Genomic DNA, 17623 nt, shown 5'->3' with positions numbered 1-17623 from the left:
GCTCCTTGGGTACATATACGTGCATCAGCAAAGTACATAACTATTTGTTGCGTAACGACTATAAGTGTACGGATGAATAATTTGTACGTAAGAAAATTGAGAACTATGTAAATGACGTGACGGACATTGACAATGTAATTATAATGATTGACGTTTCGTGCAGCACGAACGTCGTGGAAAATACGCTGCGATATTTACCACCATCCTCTCTTTCCCGATATTATAGATTGTACTGTAAATAGCATCCGATTTGGCATTGCCCGTTAGAATGCAATATCACCTCTTTACGCATTCTCTCCGCTTGCAACCTGTTATCGCTTAACGACAATTGTTTGGCAAGAATAGCATCTTCTCGCGACAGTAAGGCACTCGAATGCTTTTCTTGTATCCTCCTCATCTCTCGCATCCGTTCCTCCTGCTTTCTCTGATCCTCGAGTCTCGATATTGTCGACGGATCGTTTCCACCCTCCGTTAACTGCCGTACTCTAACATTTCAAAAATTACAAATCGCAAACGATTTTAACGCGATAAAGTTATGTGGAATAAACTAACGATAATTATGTTGAAAATACGTTTTGATTTTCTTGCATCTGTCATTTGTGACTCGCGCGCATTCTCTTAGAACGGATGAAAACGTGTGTCTGACTTCCACCAGCTGAGAAGAAATATGATGGCATGATTATAACTGCGTCGCATGGCACTTCGAATTAAAAGCACGCACTTTGATGACTGGCAACGACTTTCTTGCGCAATGTTCTACAAGCACTTGCTCTTGATTCGATTTTCTGACCGAATCTTTAGAATCACGTGAACAGCTCCGTGCATTTTTATCCTTGTTATTTATTGGACTCGCAGTTTGCAATTTGTTAATCGTTTGGTGGATGACCAGTCTCTCTTCTATGTCTGACTCAGCTTTTGGAACTTTAGACGTAACTTTATGAACGGCCCAGTCCTAGCAAGGATACAAAGAATCTTCAAATGGATCTTGAAGACATATTTTCGTGTTGCTTTTTGATTCACAAAGAAAGAATTTGTGTGCGAAGCAGAAGGGAATCCGTGATTGACAAAAGTAATTCAATTGTAATACTCTATAAATATTTACATAATTGAACTTTATAGAAATAATATATTATTTAAACTCGAATCGCAAGCTTTCCGAAAAAGAGTTTTGCGATCTTTTTGTTAATGGTACTTCTAATAGCGAGATACTTAAAAAAGAAAAATTGGCAACAGTTTTTACGAGAACTCAAATCATTTAAGAATCAACTTATTTAAGTTGGGAAAATGAATACAATTTATCTACTTACCCTGATTTTCACCAAGGTCGTTTAACTTTGATCTTTGTTTAAATCATCCTTTATCTCTTTCTAACTGTCCCTTGTAGAAAGAGACAAAGAATGAATTAAATTAACAATAAGATTAAAGTTAAGCGACATTAATGAAAACGGGCCTTAGTTAACATTTTAGGATTTAGAACTTTAAAGCACAATTATTTTATACAGAATTTCTTTTGAGTCTCTGGATAGTTTTTTAGATCCTACGTATAGCATCTAATGGCATATATGTATAATACGCACGTTACGAATATGCTTTGCCTACTCGAATTTCTAGAAAAACATTTCAGATTTGCTCTTACCATTTTGATCGAGAATTACTTTTATTATCTTTTTGCCAAGCTATACAGAATCCAACCTTCAAACGTAGTTTTGCTGTCAAAAATAGATCGATTAATTTATGTTTTACATGACTTTCTTCATGGACGTAATGGCTATGTTTTGCCAAATCGGTTATTCTGGCTTCATTTTTTCATAGAGCGCATGGTAGGTTCATTTATACCACGTCCACGACTTTCTTCAAACAATACGCGACTTTCTAATTCTGCGTTATACTTTAGAGTGTGTGCCATTTCCGTTGAGGATAATTGTATCAATCTCCACAGATAAGCAACGAGAGATTCTACGAAATTGTTCGATATGGAAACACATGGTACATGAATAGACAATTCGTTGTGCCACATGTTTATTGATATCTCTTTCTCTTCCATCGGCCTCAACATCTCGCTGAGAGTAAAACACGTCTTACACACTGCTGTTAAAAATATTAAGGAAAGAAGATATATACGTACTTTAATATAAGTTTCCCTGAGTGGGTTTTGTACTTTGGTAATATGGGACGCGATAAACGTCCTACCGTTCATATTGTCAATTAATATTTATGCGTCTTATTATTAATGAGTATTTTCCTCGTATCAACTTTAATTAATACTGCATAAATACACACTACTCGCGTAGAGATGGAAACTCGTTTCAATCTTAATTGAAAGATCTAGGTTTTTCTATGAGAAACATTTTGCGATATCAGCGATTGACATAATTTTTTTCTTATTGACACAGTTAACTTGCAATAAATTAACTGTATGTGTATTTTGACGAGGGATTTGAAACTTTACGAAAGATCCTCGCTAAATCTCCGAATAGTGTGGGGAAATTAGTTACATCAATTGACATAGGGTATCGAAATTGTACATAGTCGATGATTCAGTTTTCAAGATACTGTGTTTGCTGTTCATTATGTTTCGTATCATAAGCGCCACTACGAATATATAAAAAGTTTAACAATAAAGTAAGAGACTACGATACGATATACAATTAAAGATCGCTCGACTCTTCTTGTTCATTGTCTCTTATAAATATTATATGGAGAGTTAGTTTCACCTGTATTTGTTTAATCGATCTATCTATTTCTCTCTTTCCCTCTTTGTCCATAATAGATAGAGAAAAGAGGTTTTAAGCAATAATTCAATCAATGTCGGTGAAACTAACTCTAAGGCACGTAAATAAATATAACGTACTGTTACGTCGCTGTTACAATACTCAATTGCAATTACAAACAAGGCCATTTAGACAAAGTATGTCCTCGTCACGAGTGACTTTATCTTTCGAATAAATGATGATACAATTTCTCGATATTTGAAACATGCAGTATTGAATACAGTTATAGAGTACAGTTTTAGATATTTGTTCGAAATTGTTTTAAGAAATAATTTTGAGTTAACTTATTGTACACACTAATTAACTAATATTTTTCTAAAACAAGATCTCTGTTTTTATAGAAATTTTAACGATAATTAAAGCATGGATATTTTCTCTAATCCATAATTATTATTTCAATTATTAGATATTACGTTTGACTAGTCTCATTAATTAACAATCCAGTTCTATTTCTACGGAGTTAAAGCAAATACAATTCGCTAAGTCAAATCCTTTGATAAATGAGAACTAGTCGAAAATATCAAGTATTCATCAAGTTCTATCGCTGCTGCTAGACCTGCGAGTATAAATGGAAAAGATTAATACATTTTTATTCATATTTCTGCCTCGCATCGTATAAATTACTGCGTTATACTTCAATTCATTGTTACGAGTAAAAGTCCAAATTTTAACTCGCGTAAGTTCATTGAACATCCTAAATAAAGCACGATCCAAGAGACGCAAAATTCAAGGGACTTGCATTGTCTAAACGATTATTATTAACAATTACTGATGTCCACAACCTACGTTGCACCTTATCAGCTACATCTATCGATATATCACACATAAATTATTATCGTCACGTTAAAATGGCTAGTGTCGACGGTAAGTGAAGCGCAGCCGACGTCTACGAGCATGCAGAATTTAGAAGTGCGCAAGTTTCATGATCCAAGGGCGGAAATACCATAGGTGTCATGGTCCAATAAACTCGCGCGTGCACGCGCGCGCGCGTTGACGAGAGAGAAATTAAGAATAATTTGTACAGAGCGCCTGTGGAGCGCGTTTAATTTATTTGCTGAACGACTTGATGATCGACGTCATGCTTTCGTATGTCCCGGTGGCGAAGCCCACTACGCCAATCAACACTATCATCACATCCTTCGCGATCGTGAAGAAACCGAGGCTGGTGTTGTGCCAGTAGACAATCATCTCGATGATCGGCGGAAACACGAGAGCAAGGGCGGTGCTACTGACCGCGCCGACCAGGGATATGAAGAGACCCAACTGTGGTACCGCTTCCGCGAGGATAACTGAAGAAATTAATCAAATTCATAAGGCTCTCGTGTGATAAACACAAATTCGAAGGAATAAAGACTAAAGAGCCGTGGCCGGATGTTAGTGTGTCTAAATAATTCTTATTTTAAATTAACCGAAGAAACAATCAGTCATAAACTATGATGTACAAAATGAGCTATACAGAATTCATAACTGTAGATATAAATCTCTGAATAAATTTTATTTTGTACAAGAGACACTTCGTTGCGAAGGCATAAAATGTTGTCAAAATTTACAATTTGAGGAATAAGTTTGACGAGAATAATGTGAATAGGAGTCATAGGTTTGTAATGTAATAATAATAGAATGTAGTTAAACTCTCCTGACGTAAGTTATACTTACATGTGATAAAGCACATGACGGATCGGAAAATAATCTCCGCGAACACTGGCCATCTAAATGGACCGAATCTGTCAACGATGCCGGGCCACATTATCGCGATCGGGACGTAAAACTGCAACGCGTAGGTAAGCAATATGCTCAAGGAGATGGCGGTCTTGATGCATTGCGGCAAGCTGCAGAGAAATCGAGTTCTGTTAGTCGAAGAAAGATCGCCCGTCATATCTTTCTTAAAAGGAAAACAAAAGCAAGGTGCGATTCAGTTCGATGATTAATACATGCACGAAGCGCACGCGTTATTCACTTATTAAGATTTGCGCGAAATCACGAAGCTATCGTGGCTAATATTATTTATCACAAGGCACAGCAAACGTTTAGGTAAGAACCTTAATTCACTGTGGATGTCTTTCCCGTCCGCCCTTGGAATACAGAAAATCAAACGTTACAACATAATCGCACGACGATCAAGCTAACACGACAAGATAAGTTATAAACAATGTGCCCACAAAGTGGTAATTAATATCGATGCTTACATTTCCTTCTGTGCAAGATTGAGCGTGACCGAACCGGCAATAGCATCACCGTACTTCAAATAAGAGAGGAAACCTATCGCGACGAACATAGAGCCGACTATCACCATACCGACATTGAGAACACCCAGTGGCCTGTTAAAGTTTCTAGGTTTTCTCATTTCGTTCTTCAGTGGCAGTACCTGTGCATTATCAGAAGTGTCAGGAGAATAATTAACATAGAGCACATATTATAATACCAATTTCTTTTTATCAGCTACGTTTAACGAAAAAAAGTACTCACTAGAGTAATACCCTCGAAGGAATATATCACAGTGCCAAAGAACAGAGGTAGGTTTTTCCAATCCGCGACGTATCTCCTCTCGTGTATGGACGGTACGTCGTGGCTCATGATATACATAGTGGCGATGTAACCAGCAATTATTAGGAAATTCGCTATCGAAGACACTGGCACTAGATACTTGAGATTTCTAATCCAAGTGCTAAGCATTATGGGAACCAATACAACGGCCATATGCTCGTGGACATCCATCTCGATCCCATGCGCGTCCAGCACCTATCACGAAAAATAAAGCACTTATTTAATATCCTTATTTTATTGTTAAATATAGCGATTGAAACGTATACAATTTTTGTCCTCTTTACAATAGCTTGTTAATTGTATGCGGTAAAGATAATGTTATCTAGGCATAGCAATTTTTGGGAGGCTTTATATACTTTTTGCGATGGAGAAAAACGAGCATACGGCGAACGAAGCGTTCGTAAAATTCAAAAAGCTAATGGAGTCGGTGAAAGATGCCTTACCTGCTTCATGTTCGTGGAAATGAAAACAAAATATACGCAGCAGAATCCGAGTTGCGTGATACACAAAAATACATTAACCAACTTTCTGCAACAAAATTACGAGAGAGCAACATAAATAACATGCACCTTCGGCAACGCGCTAATATGAAAAAAATTATAGAAAATCATTAAAGGATGTGTGTAAGAGATAAACAGGCGCTGGAAAATAGGCGCGAGTAGCGTCTAGATGGATTGAAAAGTGTGTGTAAGTGAGAACCAAAACGATTGTGACGTGAGTTGCGTGTTCCTTATTATGAGTTTGTGTTCCTTATTATTCTGTACCCCGATAAGAAAATGTTCACCAAATTATGTGACGAAATCTGAATGAAACTTGGAATGCTGAAATTATGCAAACATATTATGAACAACATATGCAGAAATGAAGACTTTGTCAAATATTAATAAATATTTGCACAATGTACAATACAATATTTCTAAATAGTATGTCAGCAAAACAGCTGCGTTTTCGGCGAATCACCTTAATGCAAGCATCGTGAAATTTCCTCCCTTTGGATAATGCAATTATTATTACACAATATTTGAGACATTATCTTATCGGGATAGCTTCGCTGCTTCTCTCATTATTCTTCTTCATTTATTTTTATTATTCTCTGGCTTCGCTGTTGCATCTATCACGCACCTCATAAAAGTCGAATATTTACGAAATCCGATGGGACCAGTAGCGAAGCACATCTCCACAGTTCCAGCAAATCCGCTCGTGTTGGTGCCATCGCCAACACGACGTGTCACCTCCTCGTTGCATTTAATCTGCAAGATATCAGTATCAAAAGTGTGGGTAATTTTTCAGAGTTGTATTTCAGTACGAAACATGTTATTTATATACATGTCGTATATTGAACTTTTCTCCGACAAGAAAGATTAATTAACTGCACGTACGAGAATGTGTTGAGCGTGCACGCAAATGATACCAAGGAAGATCGTCAGCGGGGGTGCCAGTAGCAATCCGGCATTCTTGAAAGCATCTCCCAACGCAAAGATCCCCGAACCGACGTTACCCTTGAACAGATGCATCATGGTTTCCAGGTACCTGCAGTTCGTTAGTGCGTTCGATTTATTCTCGACTCGACGCGATATTTGACGTGACAGTGTAAATTAAGGCGAATCATCGGGATATAAGCGGGAGTCCAATCATTATAGAAATTATATATAAACTTTGAGTCAAAACGTGAATAAGAATATTCAGTATATGCATTCCAAATATGCCGAGAAGGAATCATATAAAACGCGCGTGATTTGCGAGATTTTTGGAATCCTATCAGTCGTGAATTTTGTTCGATTTCGCTTTAAATATGTCTCTTTAACTATAAAAAGTAACTTAAGCATATGATTGCGGCTCGATTTAAATATATCGAAAAATAGTTTACTTCTCAAGAATGTATAGATATATAGATTGCAATTTGTGATTTACAATTAGTAAATACTAAATTCTCATAATCTCGTCAATATCTTTCATAAATGAATTAGTAGTTTACTGCGATATGTGAAATATTTAAGCAGAACTGCAGTACAGATCATAAATATGTAAGTTGGGCTTATATTTCGAAACGTGCTATTTTCGTTGTAATTTGTTGACAAACAAAACTATGTTTCTATAATAAGACGAAAATTGGAATAAATCGTATAAATTTTAATTCAAAGTCTTAGAGCGCTATTCATAGTCACATCTTGTATTTAAGATCGTCGTAAGGTCGTCTTACGCCGTGGCCAATAAAACGTTTCATACAGCATCTTAAGATAAACTTAAGACGGTCTTAAATATAAGATCTGAAGAGCTTAGTTGCGCTAGAGCTTTTGCAGCACGTGATTCCTTATGTCAATAAGATGACAAATGATAAGCGAAATATGATTAATGATGCGAATTGATGTATTTCTAAGTACTGTTAAAAGACAAGTCTTCTCTTGCAGCTCGGCCATATCGATGCATCTATGTACTTTTACGCTGAGAACGTTAGAAAACTATAGCAAGCAGTTTGAAAACAACATAATTCCTGCAGAACGTAACTCTTCCCGGAAAAAAGTAATTGTGATATGCACGGAAATACAGTGAATTAGGCATTTTATCAAGCTATCGTGAACGTGTAACGAGATAATGAAATACTCGCTTCCGTCTTTTAAAATCATACGTTTCACGATCACGTGCCATTTTCGTCGTCGTATCTCTTATCATGTTGCAATATTTGTTTGTTTCTCTAAAATATGTTTACCTGTTGAGATGTGTAATATCGTTTCTCATCGCTCGTGCATTACGCGCGCTAAATGTTCTGTTTCTGTTAACGTGATCTTTATTGGTGCCTAACGCTTTCAATCCATGTCACTCTGCCATCGATCTATTTGTGTTTGTGGTTAGTAAAATTTGGCCGTTTCGTTAACGCCAATCAAACTTACGAGGTGGGATGATGCACGGTGATACCGTGCTCATTGCTTCCACTCTTGATGGCATCGCCGCTCTTCTCCATTGCCAGAATAGGATCCTTCGATTGGAATGCTCCATAGGTCCCGCTATTACTATAATCAAAAAAGAATTGACCAGCCGGGGTAGTATTGTAACATAATAAATTCTTAATCTTCGCGGATGCCCGATCTATTTTTATCTTTTACAATATTCTATTGTCAAGATGGAGGAAGCTTGCAATTAAGCTAATTATTGCCGCGTACGTACATCTAACGATGACCTTGATATTTCACGGGGCTTTCCATGTACGTACAATGGTACTAATCACCGGATATGTACGCGCATGCTGCAATTTTCAAGCGAGATGATCGAATTTTCACAATTAACGTTGACAACAACGTGAGATTGGCGCAGATGGAAAAATATATAGATACTTTTCTAACGAGGTCCGGTGGACATGACGATCATGCCAATGAAACAATACATTCTTGGCAACAATCTGACAACCTGAAATAGCACGTCTATAAATTTCAGGCAGAGATTCGTCCCGACGTTTATCGATTGTTTCCGTATTGTTCCGACATCTTATTTCGTTGCGCTATAAATTACTGCTACTCGAACTTGGAAACTATGCTTTATCGCTATTGATAAGCATACAAATATTTATTGATAAGAGCAAACTAAATAAGAGTAGTCGATGGTGATTTTAATAGGCGTTAACAAAAATTGGTCGTCCACGTGCAGTTAAACCGAGAACAAGACAATTTTTTAATTTACTTATCACAGATCGCACCGGATCGTAACGTCGTTTAACGATCGCCCACGTAATTATGCAACTCGGCGAGTAATTAAGGATTACTCCAACGAAGTGATTAAACACATTTCCCGTATGGCGCGCTCAATCAGAATTAGCAGCGTCGCACACTTGCGACTGCGCTAATCTTCATGCAATTACTGTCCGTCGCAGCGTATTAATCAAATTTTTTATTATTGATTACATAATGCTTCATCTACAACAAAGCTCATTAATGCAATAAAATATCTTGAATTAAATAAACTTATGATGTTTCGGCTATTATCGGATATTGATATGAGATATTAATATCAATAGTTTATTATATTTGTATGTAAAACACAGAAAGAGAAAGAGAGAGAGAGAGAATTTATTACATTATACATTCTCGATCGTTTACGTCGAGATTTACGTCAATGTAAACTTACCCAAGTGGCTGTTTGAAAGTCGTTTCATCGCCGTGAATGGAACTCTTCTTCTGTGAGATCACGGAAATTGGATTGCTGTTCATCTCCATCTGTAAGATAATGAGTATACAGTGAAAACATATTTTCCAATGCTACGAACATGCTCAAGGAGCATGAATTAATACGTATATTAGTTTACTGTACACATTTTATAATCCATAGAGGAAAGTCCCCTATTATAAGATAAGCTTCTAACACGAGATTACAGGTTTTCAACATCCAAATTCAATCACAATCTTCTTTCACGGCGACTACACAATCTAACAATGAATTTTCCGTTAAATAGATCTCACTCCAAGCGCAATAAATTCATAATGGAACGAACAGACGACGCCCATTAAATTACCATTTTGCAATTTTCGCAATAGTTAACGAGTTATTAATTATTAAAAATCGTTGTCATAGATATACATGTATGTATGGACGTATGTACGTATATGTGTGTGTATATGTATAGAACAGTGCTCCTCTAGGCTTTTGTTCTTGCGCGCGGTTCTTTTCGCGAATCTGAACTCGCGCGTTTTTCGTAACGGCACGCACGTCAGAAACGCGTCAAAAGTTCTTTGTTGAATCGTCTAGACGCATTACGACAACATGATGAATGAAACGCGTATGTATACACGGATTAGTCCGACGCCAAGTATGCGGACTGTCATCGGCACGAAGTGCCGACTCGATTATTTTTACACGAGTTGCGCTCTCTCGCTATGGATTGTTTTCTCTTTTTCTCGCAGAAAACCGGACTGCGGCGAATGGAGAGGGATCAAAGGTGATTTCCTCAGTATTATTCCGTTATTAACAACTTATTGTCGTCCCGTCAATTAAACGCGCCTTGCACGCCTCCGTATTGATTGTCTTCTTAATTAATCCGTAGCGTGCGCGGCAACATTTAATCTCGCATGAGAGCAATATAATGTTGAAATGAGAAAATAAAGGAAAAGCGCTCGCTTGCGAGCACGTGCGGGACATGAGAAACGTGACGAGTTTAGCTTAGGCAATAGATCGCAATTCTACACAGATATACAAATCGTTAGAACCATCACTTTTTCATTTTTTCTTTAATTAATCATTTGATGACAATCAACATGCCAGATATAAACGAATCGATCAACCTCGTAAACAGAGTAGTTACTTTGAGTATTGCTTTTTAATTGCGCACGATGTTTTATTCATATAAATTATACGTAACTAAGAATAAACAGCGCGGTTTATTCGTGATACATTCTTCGGTTGATTTATCTCCGATAATATTAAATAAGCCCACATCTGTTTGCAAGCAATTATCGAACTCGGTGCTAGTTTTTTAAATAGTGAGCTATAATAGAAATAAAAATAGAATTTTCTAAAAAGGTAAAGATTTTGTCGACGCTCTCTGTCTGTGTTGCGTAATAAAGACGAGCCAGAATGGTGTTTCTCCGACGTAGAGGACTTCGTAACGTGGAAGTGTACAATCGTCATCAGGCGGTGTTTCTTCAAGCGAAATAAAAAGGGACGACCTTATAAATTAATTGTCATGTAAAATGCTCCGGTAACTATTTCCTGCGCCACTTGCTTTTAATGACGTAAACGATCTTAATCGAGATATCCTTCAGGTTACAGCCTGAGAAGCTATTATACACTTGATGTAAACCCCGTGTCCAACGCCACGTGGAAGCGCTGGACTGTCACACGGCGCAAGTGGAACAACACGAGATATTTACGGAGCTTTTATTGCCATAAGAATGAAGAATAGAGAAATACAGCTAACAACATAATAAGGTGTAGACAAATTACGGGTTATTACAACAATTGCGCGCTCGACGTAGCTTCTGGCTTTGCAAAAGAATAGATAAGAGCCACGTGCAAACGTCAATGCTATCTACAACTTGCACAACAAAAAAATAGTGAAATGTGCTTAAAAATAGTTCGTAAAGATTATGCATTGAATACATAGGAGGAAAAATGGCCGTCTGCGCTAGATAATACCCTCGAATGCAACGTGTAATCTATTGTCGCTTCTTTATGCTAATAGTTCACATATCGTAACCCTTAACCGGATTCAAGCGCCTCGGTTTACACAAGTGGCATAGGCTGTTTTGCTCATTAATCAGATAATTATGCTAGATTGTGTTTTCCACTGTTTCAGAAATATGAGATGTAGTCGGGGAAAAAATTAAAATTCCTGAGAGGCGAGCGTAAATACGAGACAATGGAATTGACGCGGACACAAAGTTAGAGTAAAAATATCTGATTGAATGCGGTTAGAAAAATATGACCGCGTGGGCAAGGTCAGGTCTCGTTACATCATTTCGTTTATTTATATCTGTATTATTTTACTTACTGTTTAAGGTATTTATTTCGTAAAATTATTTATGTGAGAATTGTTTCAAATTTTTACAGTTTATTCTTTACATTAATACTTTACATTAATAATTAAATTAAAATTAACCGTCTCAGAGTTCTAAAAAAAAAAGTTAGAGTTTGCTATGTTACACGAAATATTACGTGTAAAATATTATTACACGTAACAATATAATTCGTTGTAATATTATTACACGTGAAATATTATTTACACATATTAATATGTGTTAAAATATTAATAAAATATTAGAATAAAATATTTAGACACTAACACCCTGTCACGGCTCTTAGTCCTTTATTCCTTCAAATTTGTGTTTATCACACTTGAGCCATACGAATTTTATTAATTTGTAAAATATTAATATTTGCGTTTGCAAGAGCAAATGATGGCACATTTTATTTTGTATAAGCTTAACGGTGAGTGAGATTTGTATGAGAAACAACTATCTTAATACGTAACTGATATGAGTTTTACGATTTGCGACAAATATATTTCCATTTACTCTCTTGTTTTTATATCTCGTGTATCCTTCAAAATATAATGTGCCACATTGAATCACCGATATTAACCTATACATGATTCATATGAGCGATATAGCTCAACGTTGAGCGACTACGGCACGCAGGAAAAATGGAATACACTATTTATAACAGGCGTGACAAATTTCGATTTCTCTGAAAATTAATAGTCCGTTTAAAATCCCCTTTACAACTACAGTGGCATATCCAAAGTGTACATTACGTATTCGAGTTAGTTACTTCCGGTTGATTTGACGCTTTTCTAGACACTACTTTCGTTTAATTCGGCGCTCATGTGGAAATAAACGCGAGTATGGTAAACGAAATTATGCTCGCATTAAAATTTACGATTACGTTTATAACGAGCAGTTACTTTAAGGTGGCTCTCTCTCCTGCACGAAGGAGCAGGTAATATGGGTACTTTGGCGGGGTCCCTTTGATTTTTATAAATTTACATGACTCTTTTGATTAAAAAAATATCACTTAACGCATCATTGATCAAATGCATTGATAGGTTATTTATGCACATTTAAAAACATATTTAAAAATATGTGACATTGTCAAGTCTCAAAGAGCTATCAAATTTCCTCAAAACAAAATCTCGCGTACTGATAGATAAAATTTACAAGTACAACATACTTGAATTTCAATTCTTTTTCTACTTTTGGTCGGTTTATGCAGGAGCCACCTTAAATACGATTAAATCGCACAATTGATATAATCGTTTGTACCAGAATTTCCATTTCTTTTTAATTAAAATGTGATCAGATAAGTCTGATTGAAAGATCTTTCACGTGCAGATGATCAATCAAAATCATTTACAAAGATAGTGCTGAAGATAATTTTATCGAGATATATGTGTCGTGTGTCAAGAAAATAAAATTATAATCATTGGTGAAAGGGAACGCACGTTATATTACAATGATGCAGTGAAAGAAGATGATATGACATTCGACGAAAATTTGTATTCTACCTTCTTATTGTGAGCTAATCACACAATCGTACGGTAAACACGTACTCGACAATGTACTTATCCAATTAGCCAACTTAATGTAATCACCGTAATTGCTGTCGCAATTCGCCAGGGAGTTTATTTTTTCAATATGTCGGTCACGTGATTATTTCGATCAGAGAGGAATGGAGCAGCGGACTAGTATCATTATTATTTAAGTCAATGACAACGAGAGATAATTGTGTCCGGAAACGCCCGTGATATTATTAGATTCTCGTTAATCGTTGGTGGACTCGCGCGGACACGTTTATAATTTTGCGATAAACGAACGAACGGAATGGCGCGAGCATCCGCTAAAACTCGGACGATCTTAAGTCACTGTCACGTGTTTCGCTCGAGGAAATTGCAACGTCTGCTTTAACCGACGCGAATTCACTTTTTGGCAATGTTACTGCCGCCAGCAACGATATTACCAAAATAGAAATGTTCGCCGGCGCTCTCTTAGTCCCCTCAGTCACGTGCACCTTTTATCAGACGCGAACTGCGATTGCGTCAAAGTGCCAATAAACGTTTGACGGTTCTGCCTTCGGAAAGAAAGATAGAGAATTTTTGAAAGGGAGTTCGAGTACAGGTTCCCTACGTCCTCCGAATGACAATAGTGAGCGCAATAATTTATCAAATTGTCACTGAAAGTCATCCCTTACGGAAAAGGCAATGAAACAATTACTAAAACATGTCTGTACATCAGTAATTTCTAATAATTCAATTAGTGAAATGCAGGAATTTTCTAGCACACTAATTATTTCGCATTCTAATCGCAATTAAAACGTGGTCGCGCTGTTTTGTTTAAATTGCCAAATATGACTAAACAACACACGAGAAACGCCCGCGTGCAGGGTACGAGGCAAGATGTAGCCCAATACTTGTAATTTAAAAAATGTTAATTCATGCACCGCTGCCAAATATGATTAGATAATTATTTTTAGAATACGTAGCTGGTAACGAGAAATTGCGCGACGAACTGATACGTTTTGGAGAAACTTAAGACTAAAGCAGAAGATAAACATGTCTAAGATTAAGCCAAAGTGCTCCCGAATAACTCGGAAGAACGAAGATAACTTAAGACGAAGGAAGAGTTTACAGGAAGTAATTATCTTCATGAATGTGAGTCTGCTTGCTAGACATAGAATGACTCAAGTTCGTCTCTGATTTGACGTCTAGTATTTCACAGATAGTGCGTGAGTTCCGGGACACGCGGTATGTGTACGAATGTATACAGATATCGCGCACGGATGGAAGGCAATTCGCGAGTCAATAATATGAGACCGCGATCAGCATGTCACCATGCGATAAGCCGCGACATCGTTTCGCGGCTACTTGCGTGCAAGTATTTCTCGCCTACCTTTATAAAGAAATTCGACCGAGCGGCGCAAGAAATGAAGCTCACTTTCACTTCTCGCGTTCACTTCTCTAAGAGCTGAAGGCACTGAAGCGGGTAAAGGCATCGCTCCGGTCCATCGTTCGCGTAACGCGGGCGACTTAGCGAAATTACGGCGGATTGCCAAAACCGGATGTCTGAGTTTCAATTCAATAAAAAGTATTCCGGTCGTGTCTCTCGATTTTCATTACTTCCCACAAATGTGATGCCATAATTCGCAATTCGCCGCAATCGCCGGTTGAAATTGTTGCACTCGCTATCCTTGAAACGCGTTACCGGGAAAAATGCTCTTTTTTTTTTCTTTCCTCGGCGTATTAACATTTTACGAAGGCGCATGGAAGCATTTTGCATGATGCAATACATAATTGTATCATGTGATGTATACATGATATCCTGGCACACGCGGGTTGCAACGCTTAAAGGACATTCGAGCGGCATAAATTGCTATCCGGTGAATTTTCATCTCGCCGGACACGCGCTTCTCAGAAGCCGAGCCGTGCGATTTCGCGGAACAAGTAGAAAAAATATTCAAGACGTTGCACACAATGCTCCGGTACTAGAATAAATGAATGCACAAAAAGCGCAATAGATCGGAGCGGCCTCTGGGAAATTCGTGTCTTCGTCTACACGTGAAACCGCATATTGCGTTGCGCTTTCACACCGATCGAATCGTATCTGTAAATAACGATATTTCAGCGCTAAGCCTAGTGCGTCATTAAATGCAATTTTGGCCGCACTTGCCAGAAAAGCGTATCGTGCGCTCGACGCGGCTAAAAACAATGTTGTCCGGGCTTCGGAAACAGCTTCGGAGATAAATCAATGTATTTGCAGTTAAAGCTAACTGCCCGAATCAAACTTATCTGCACAAGAATGGCATAGTAAATATTGTCGTAAGAAACAATGTCGACGCGAGCGTGAATGTTCGGAGAAGTAACGCGTGAGGTGGCAGCAGCCGATGATGTCCATCGCCGAAATAACTTTTGCCGCACGGCTATCCGTGGGGAATTCAAATGCAAAACGATAACGATAAGAACCGAGCGAAACCGCAACGCCGAGCGTGTTGTAAAAGTAAATAAACGCAAGTGGCGATTCATAATTCATATTTCTGGCAAAGTCTACCGACGCAAAACGCAAGTTACATTCAAACAAGATAGTCTTCAAACAGAACAAGTCGCTAGTATTGTAATTTACCGTGTAATCTTACTTAATTTAAGCACAAGACTAACACTTCTGCCTCACCTACTATCTCCGTATTAATCTTGCCGATCTTACATAATCTTATTTAATTAACCTTCATTGTAATTCGCACTTAATCTTTTATTACCGGATGCACGCACACGTGCAATAGATAATGAAGTTGCGATTCGATCGTTTCAATTAATAAATGCAATCATTTGAAACCTTAATCGTCAAGTTCTTCGTCTGCGTGCGTATTTATATACAAGATTTTAGAAGCATGCAATCCGCGGGAGAATCTATGTCTATTCAACATAGGTGTGTAAAAATCACTGCCGCCGATAATTTATTCTAAATCAGCTTTTATTCCCTAACTTTCGTTTCAAATTTGACTCCATCAGCGGAAAGCAGTTGCAAGAGGGAAGAAATTACCTTAGAAATGCACTTAAAAAGATCCTGCGAGTTTTCGATTTTATAAAAATAATTTAAGCCTTTTTTTCCCCCCCAGCAAGAACACTGAAATTTTTAACAGCTAAATATCAGCACCAGCGTCGCAATAATATTATCGTCGATTGTTTACGACTAATGCTCGCACGGTGACAACTTTTGCACGGTATCTCTTGCTTGCCACGACGAAAGTTGTAAAACTGCAGAAGAAATACATTTTTGCAAACACACACGACGGTAATTAACGCAATCGCAATTAACGGAAGCACGTCACTTATTTACCGTTCGTTGACGAGCATTGACGAGCGAGATTTCGCGTGCAAAACTTATACGTGACCAATTGTTACGAACAACGGAGATGGTAATACGATTAAGCACGCCTTCGTCTCAGCCCGTTTCTTCAACCAAGGCTGCTTCTTGTTTCATACTTTCGTGCGATAATCGTATGCGATAAGATTTCCTTGATTTACTCGTGTCAATAAGGACCTCCCAGTGAGAAATGATTCGTCGATCGACGTCGAAATGATGTCGAATCGACGTCAATTCGACGGTGTCGACGTCGATCGACGAATCATTTCTCACTGGGCTGTTTTTCCAACCTCTTGGAAGCTAACTAACAGTTAAATTGTACGTCTATCTTTGTCTAATCGGAAGGAAACACAAAGACATACGTATGATTGAACTATTAGTTAACTTACCGAGAGGATGGAACGGCCGGCCCTAAAACCGCAAAAACATGTTATTCTCGCTGGTCCGAAGATAGAAAGAGCGAGGAGTGATCGCTCATCAAGCTGAGGGAAGAGAATCCGCTTAAGACTGTCTTAGACGTAAGGCAAGGTAGAGAAAAGCTGAAATCGTATACAATATACTTTGGCGACTTGTGTCTTTCTCTTGCCTTACGTCTGCAACCAAGACAGTCTTAAGCGTTCACGGGCCGTTCTCTGGCATCAGCCTTGTTCAAAGCTGCACGACGGTAAATAAAGTCTGAGGCACGCGCGACGGGGAAGGTCAACTGACCTGAATTGCAGAATTGAATTGTCGCGGAAACGGCAGCAGGTGACACGCGTACGTTACCTTTCTTCGCGGTGCTCGGCTCGGTTATATCCAGATAATGAGGGAACGCGAGTGCTGATAACCCATGGATGGTGCCGTCGATCGTCGCCGTCCTGCGATTGCACGTTCGACTGCGGTCGGCTGCTTACGCGCGACTGAAACGGTGTCGGTCTGAAACGGTCGAGGAATACTCGGCGCAACAACCACTCGAAGGCTATCTACTTCCTT

At 38.1% G+C, this 17623-nt stretch overlaps 2 protein-coding genes across 3 annotated transcripts in view; both read right to left on the bottom strand.

The window, feature by feature from the left end:
* Window positions 1-1555, bottom strand: part of LOC105564525 — a 5412-nt gene extending 3857 nt beyond the window's left edge. Inside the window, exon 1 of the mRNA XM_012016953.1 lies at window positions 199-1555. The gene's annotated coding sequence lies outside the window, so the exon portion shown is untranslated. The remainder of the gene's footprint in view (window positions 1-198) is intronic.
* A 447-nt stretch (window positions 1556-2002) lies between these two features.
* Window positions 2003-17593, bottom strand: LOC105564523 (proton-coupled amino acid transporter 1-like). Of its 2 annotated transcripts, XM_012016951.1 has the most exons (11): window positions 17417-17592; window positions 9432-9520; window positions 8204-8323; window positions 6695-6845; window positions 6438-6565; window positions 5759-5843; window positions 5238-5510; window positions 4958-5136; window positions 4811-4843; window positions 4428-4600; window positions 2003-4060 (listed from the first exon to the last, which is right to left on the bottom strand). In XM_012016951.1, the coding sequence occupies exons 2-11, from the start codon at window positions 9518-9520 to the stop codon at window positions 3819-3821; spliced, it is 1473 nt and encodes a 490-aa protein (XP_011872341.1). In that variant the 5' UTR covers window positions 17417-17592; the 3' UTR covers window positions 2003-3818. The 2 variants fall into 2 exon arrangements, with proteins under 2 accessions (XP_011872341.1, XP_011872342.1); XM_012016952.1 differs by lacking the exon at window positions 4811-4843 and having other exon boundaries at window positions 17417-17593.
* Between the last annotated feature and the right edge of the window lie 30 nt (window positions 17594-17623).

Source organism: Vollenhovia emeryi, unplaced genomic scaffold (genome assembly GCF_000949405.1).
Source record: "Vollenhovia emeryi isolate VEMERY1.0 unplaced genomic scaffold, V.emery_V1.0 DF939163.1, whole genome shotgun sequence".
Lineage (NCBI taxonomy): Eukaryota > Metazoa > Arthropoda > Insecta > Hymenoptera > Formicidae > Vollenhovia > Vollenhovia emeryi.
This window is presented reverse-complemented; position numbering and strand designations above follow the sequence as displayed.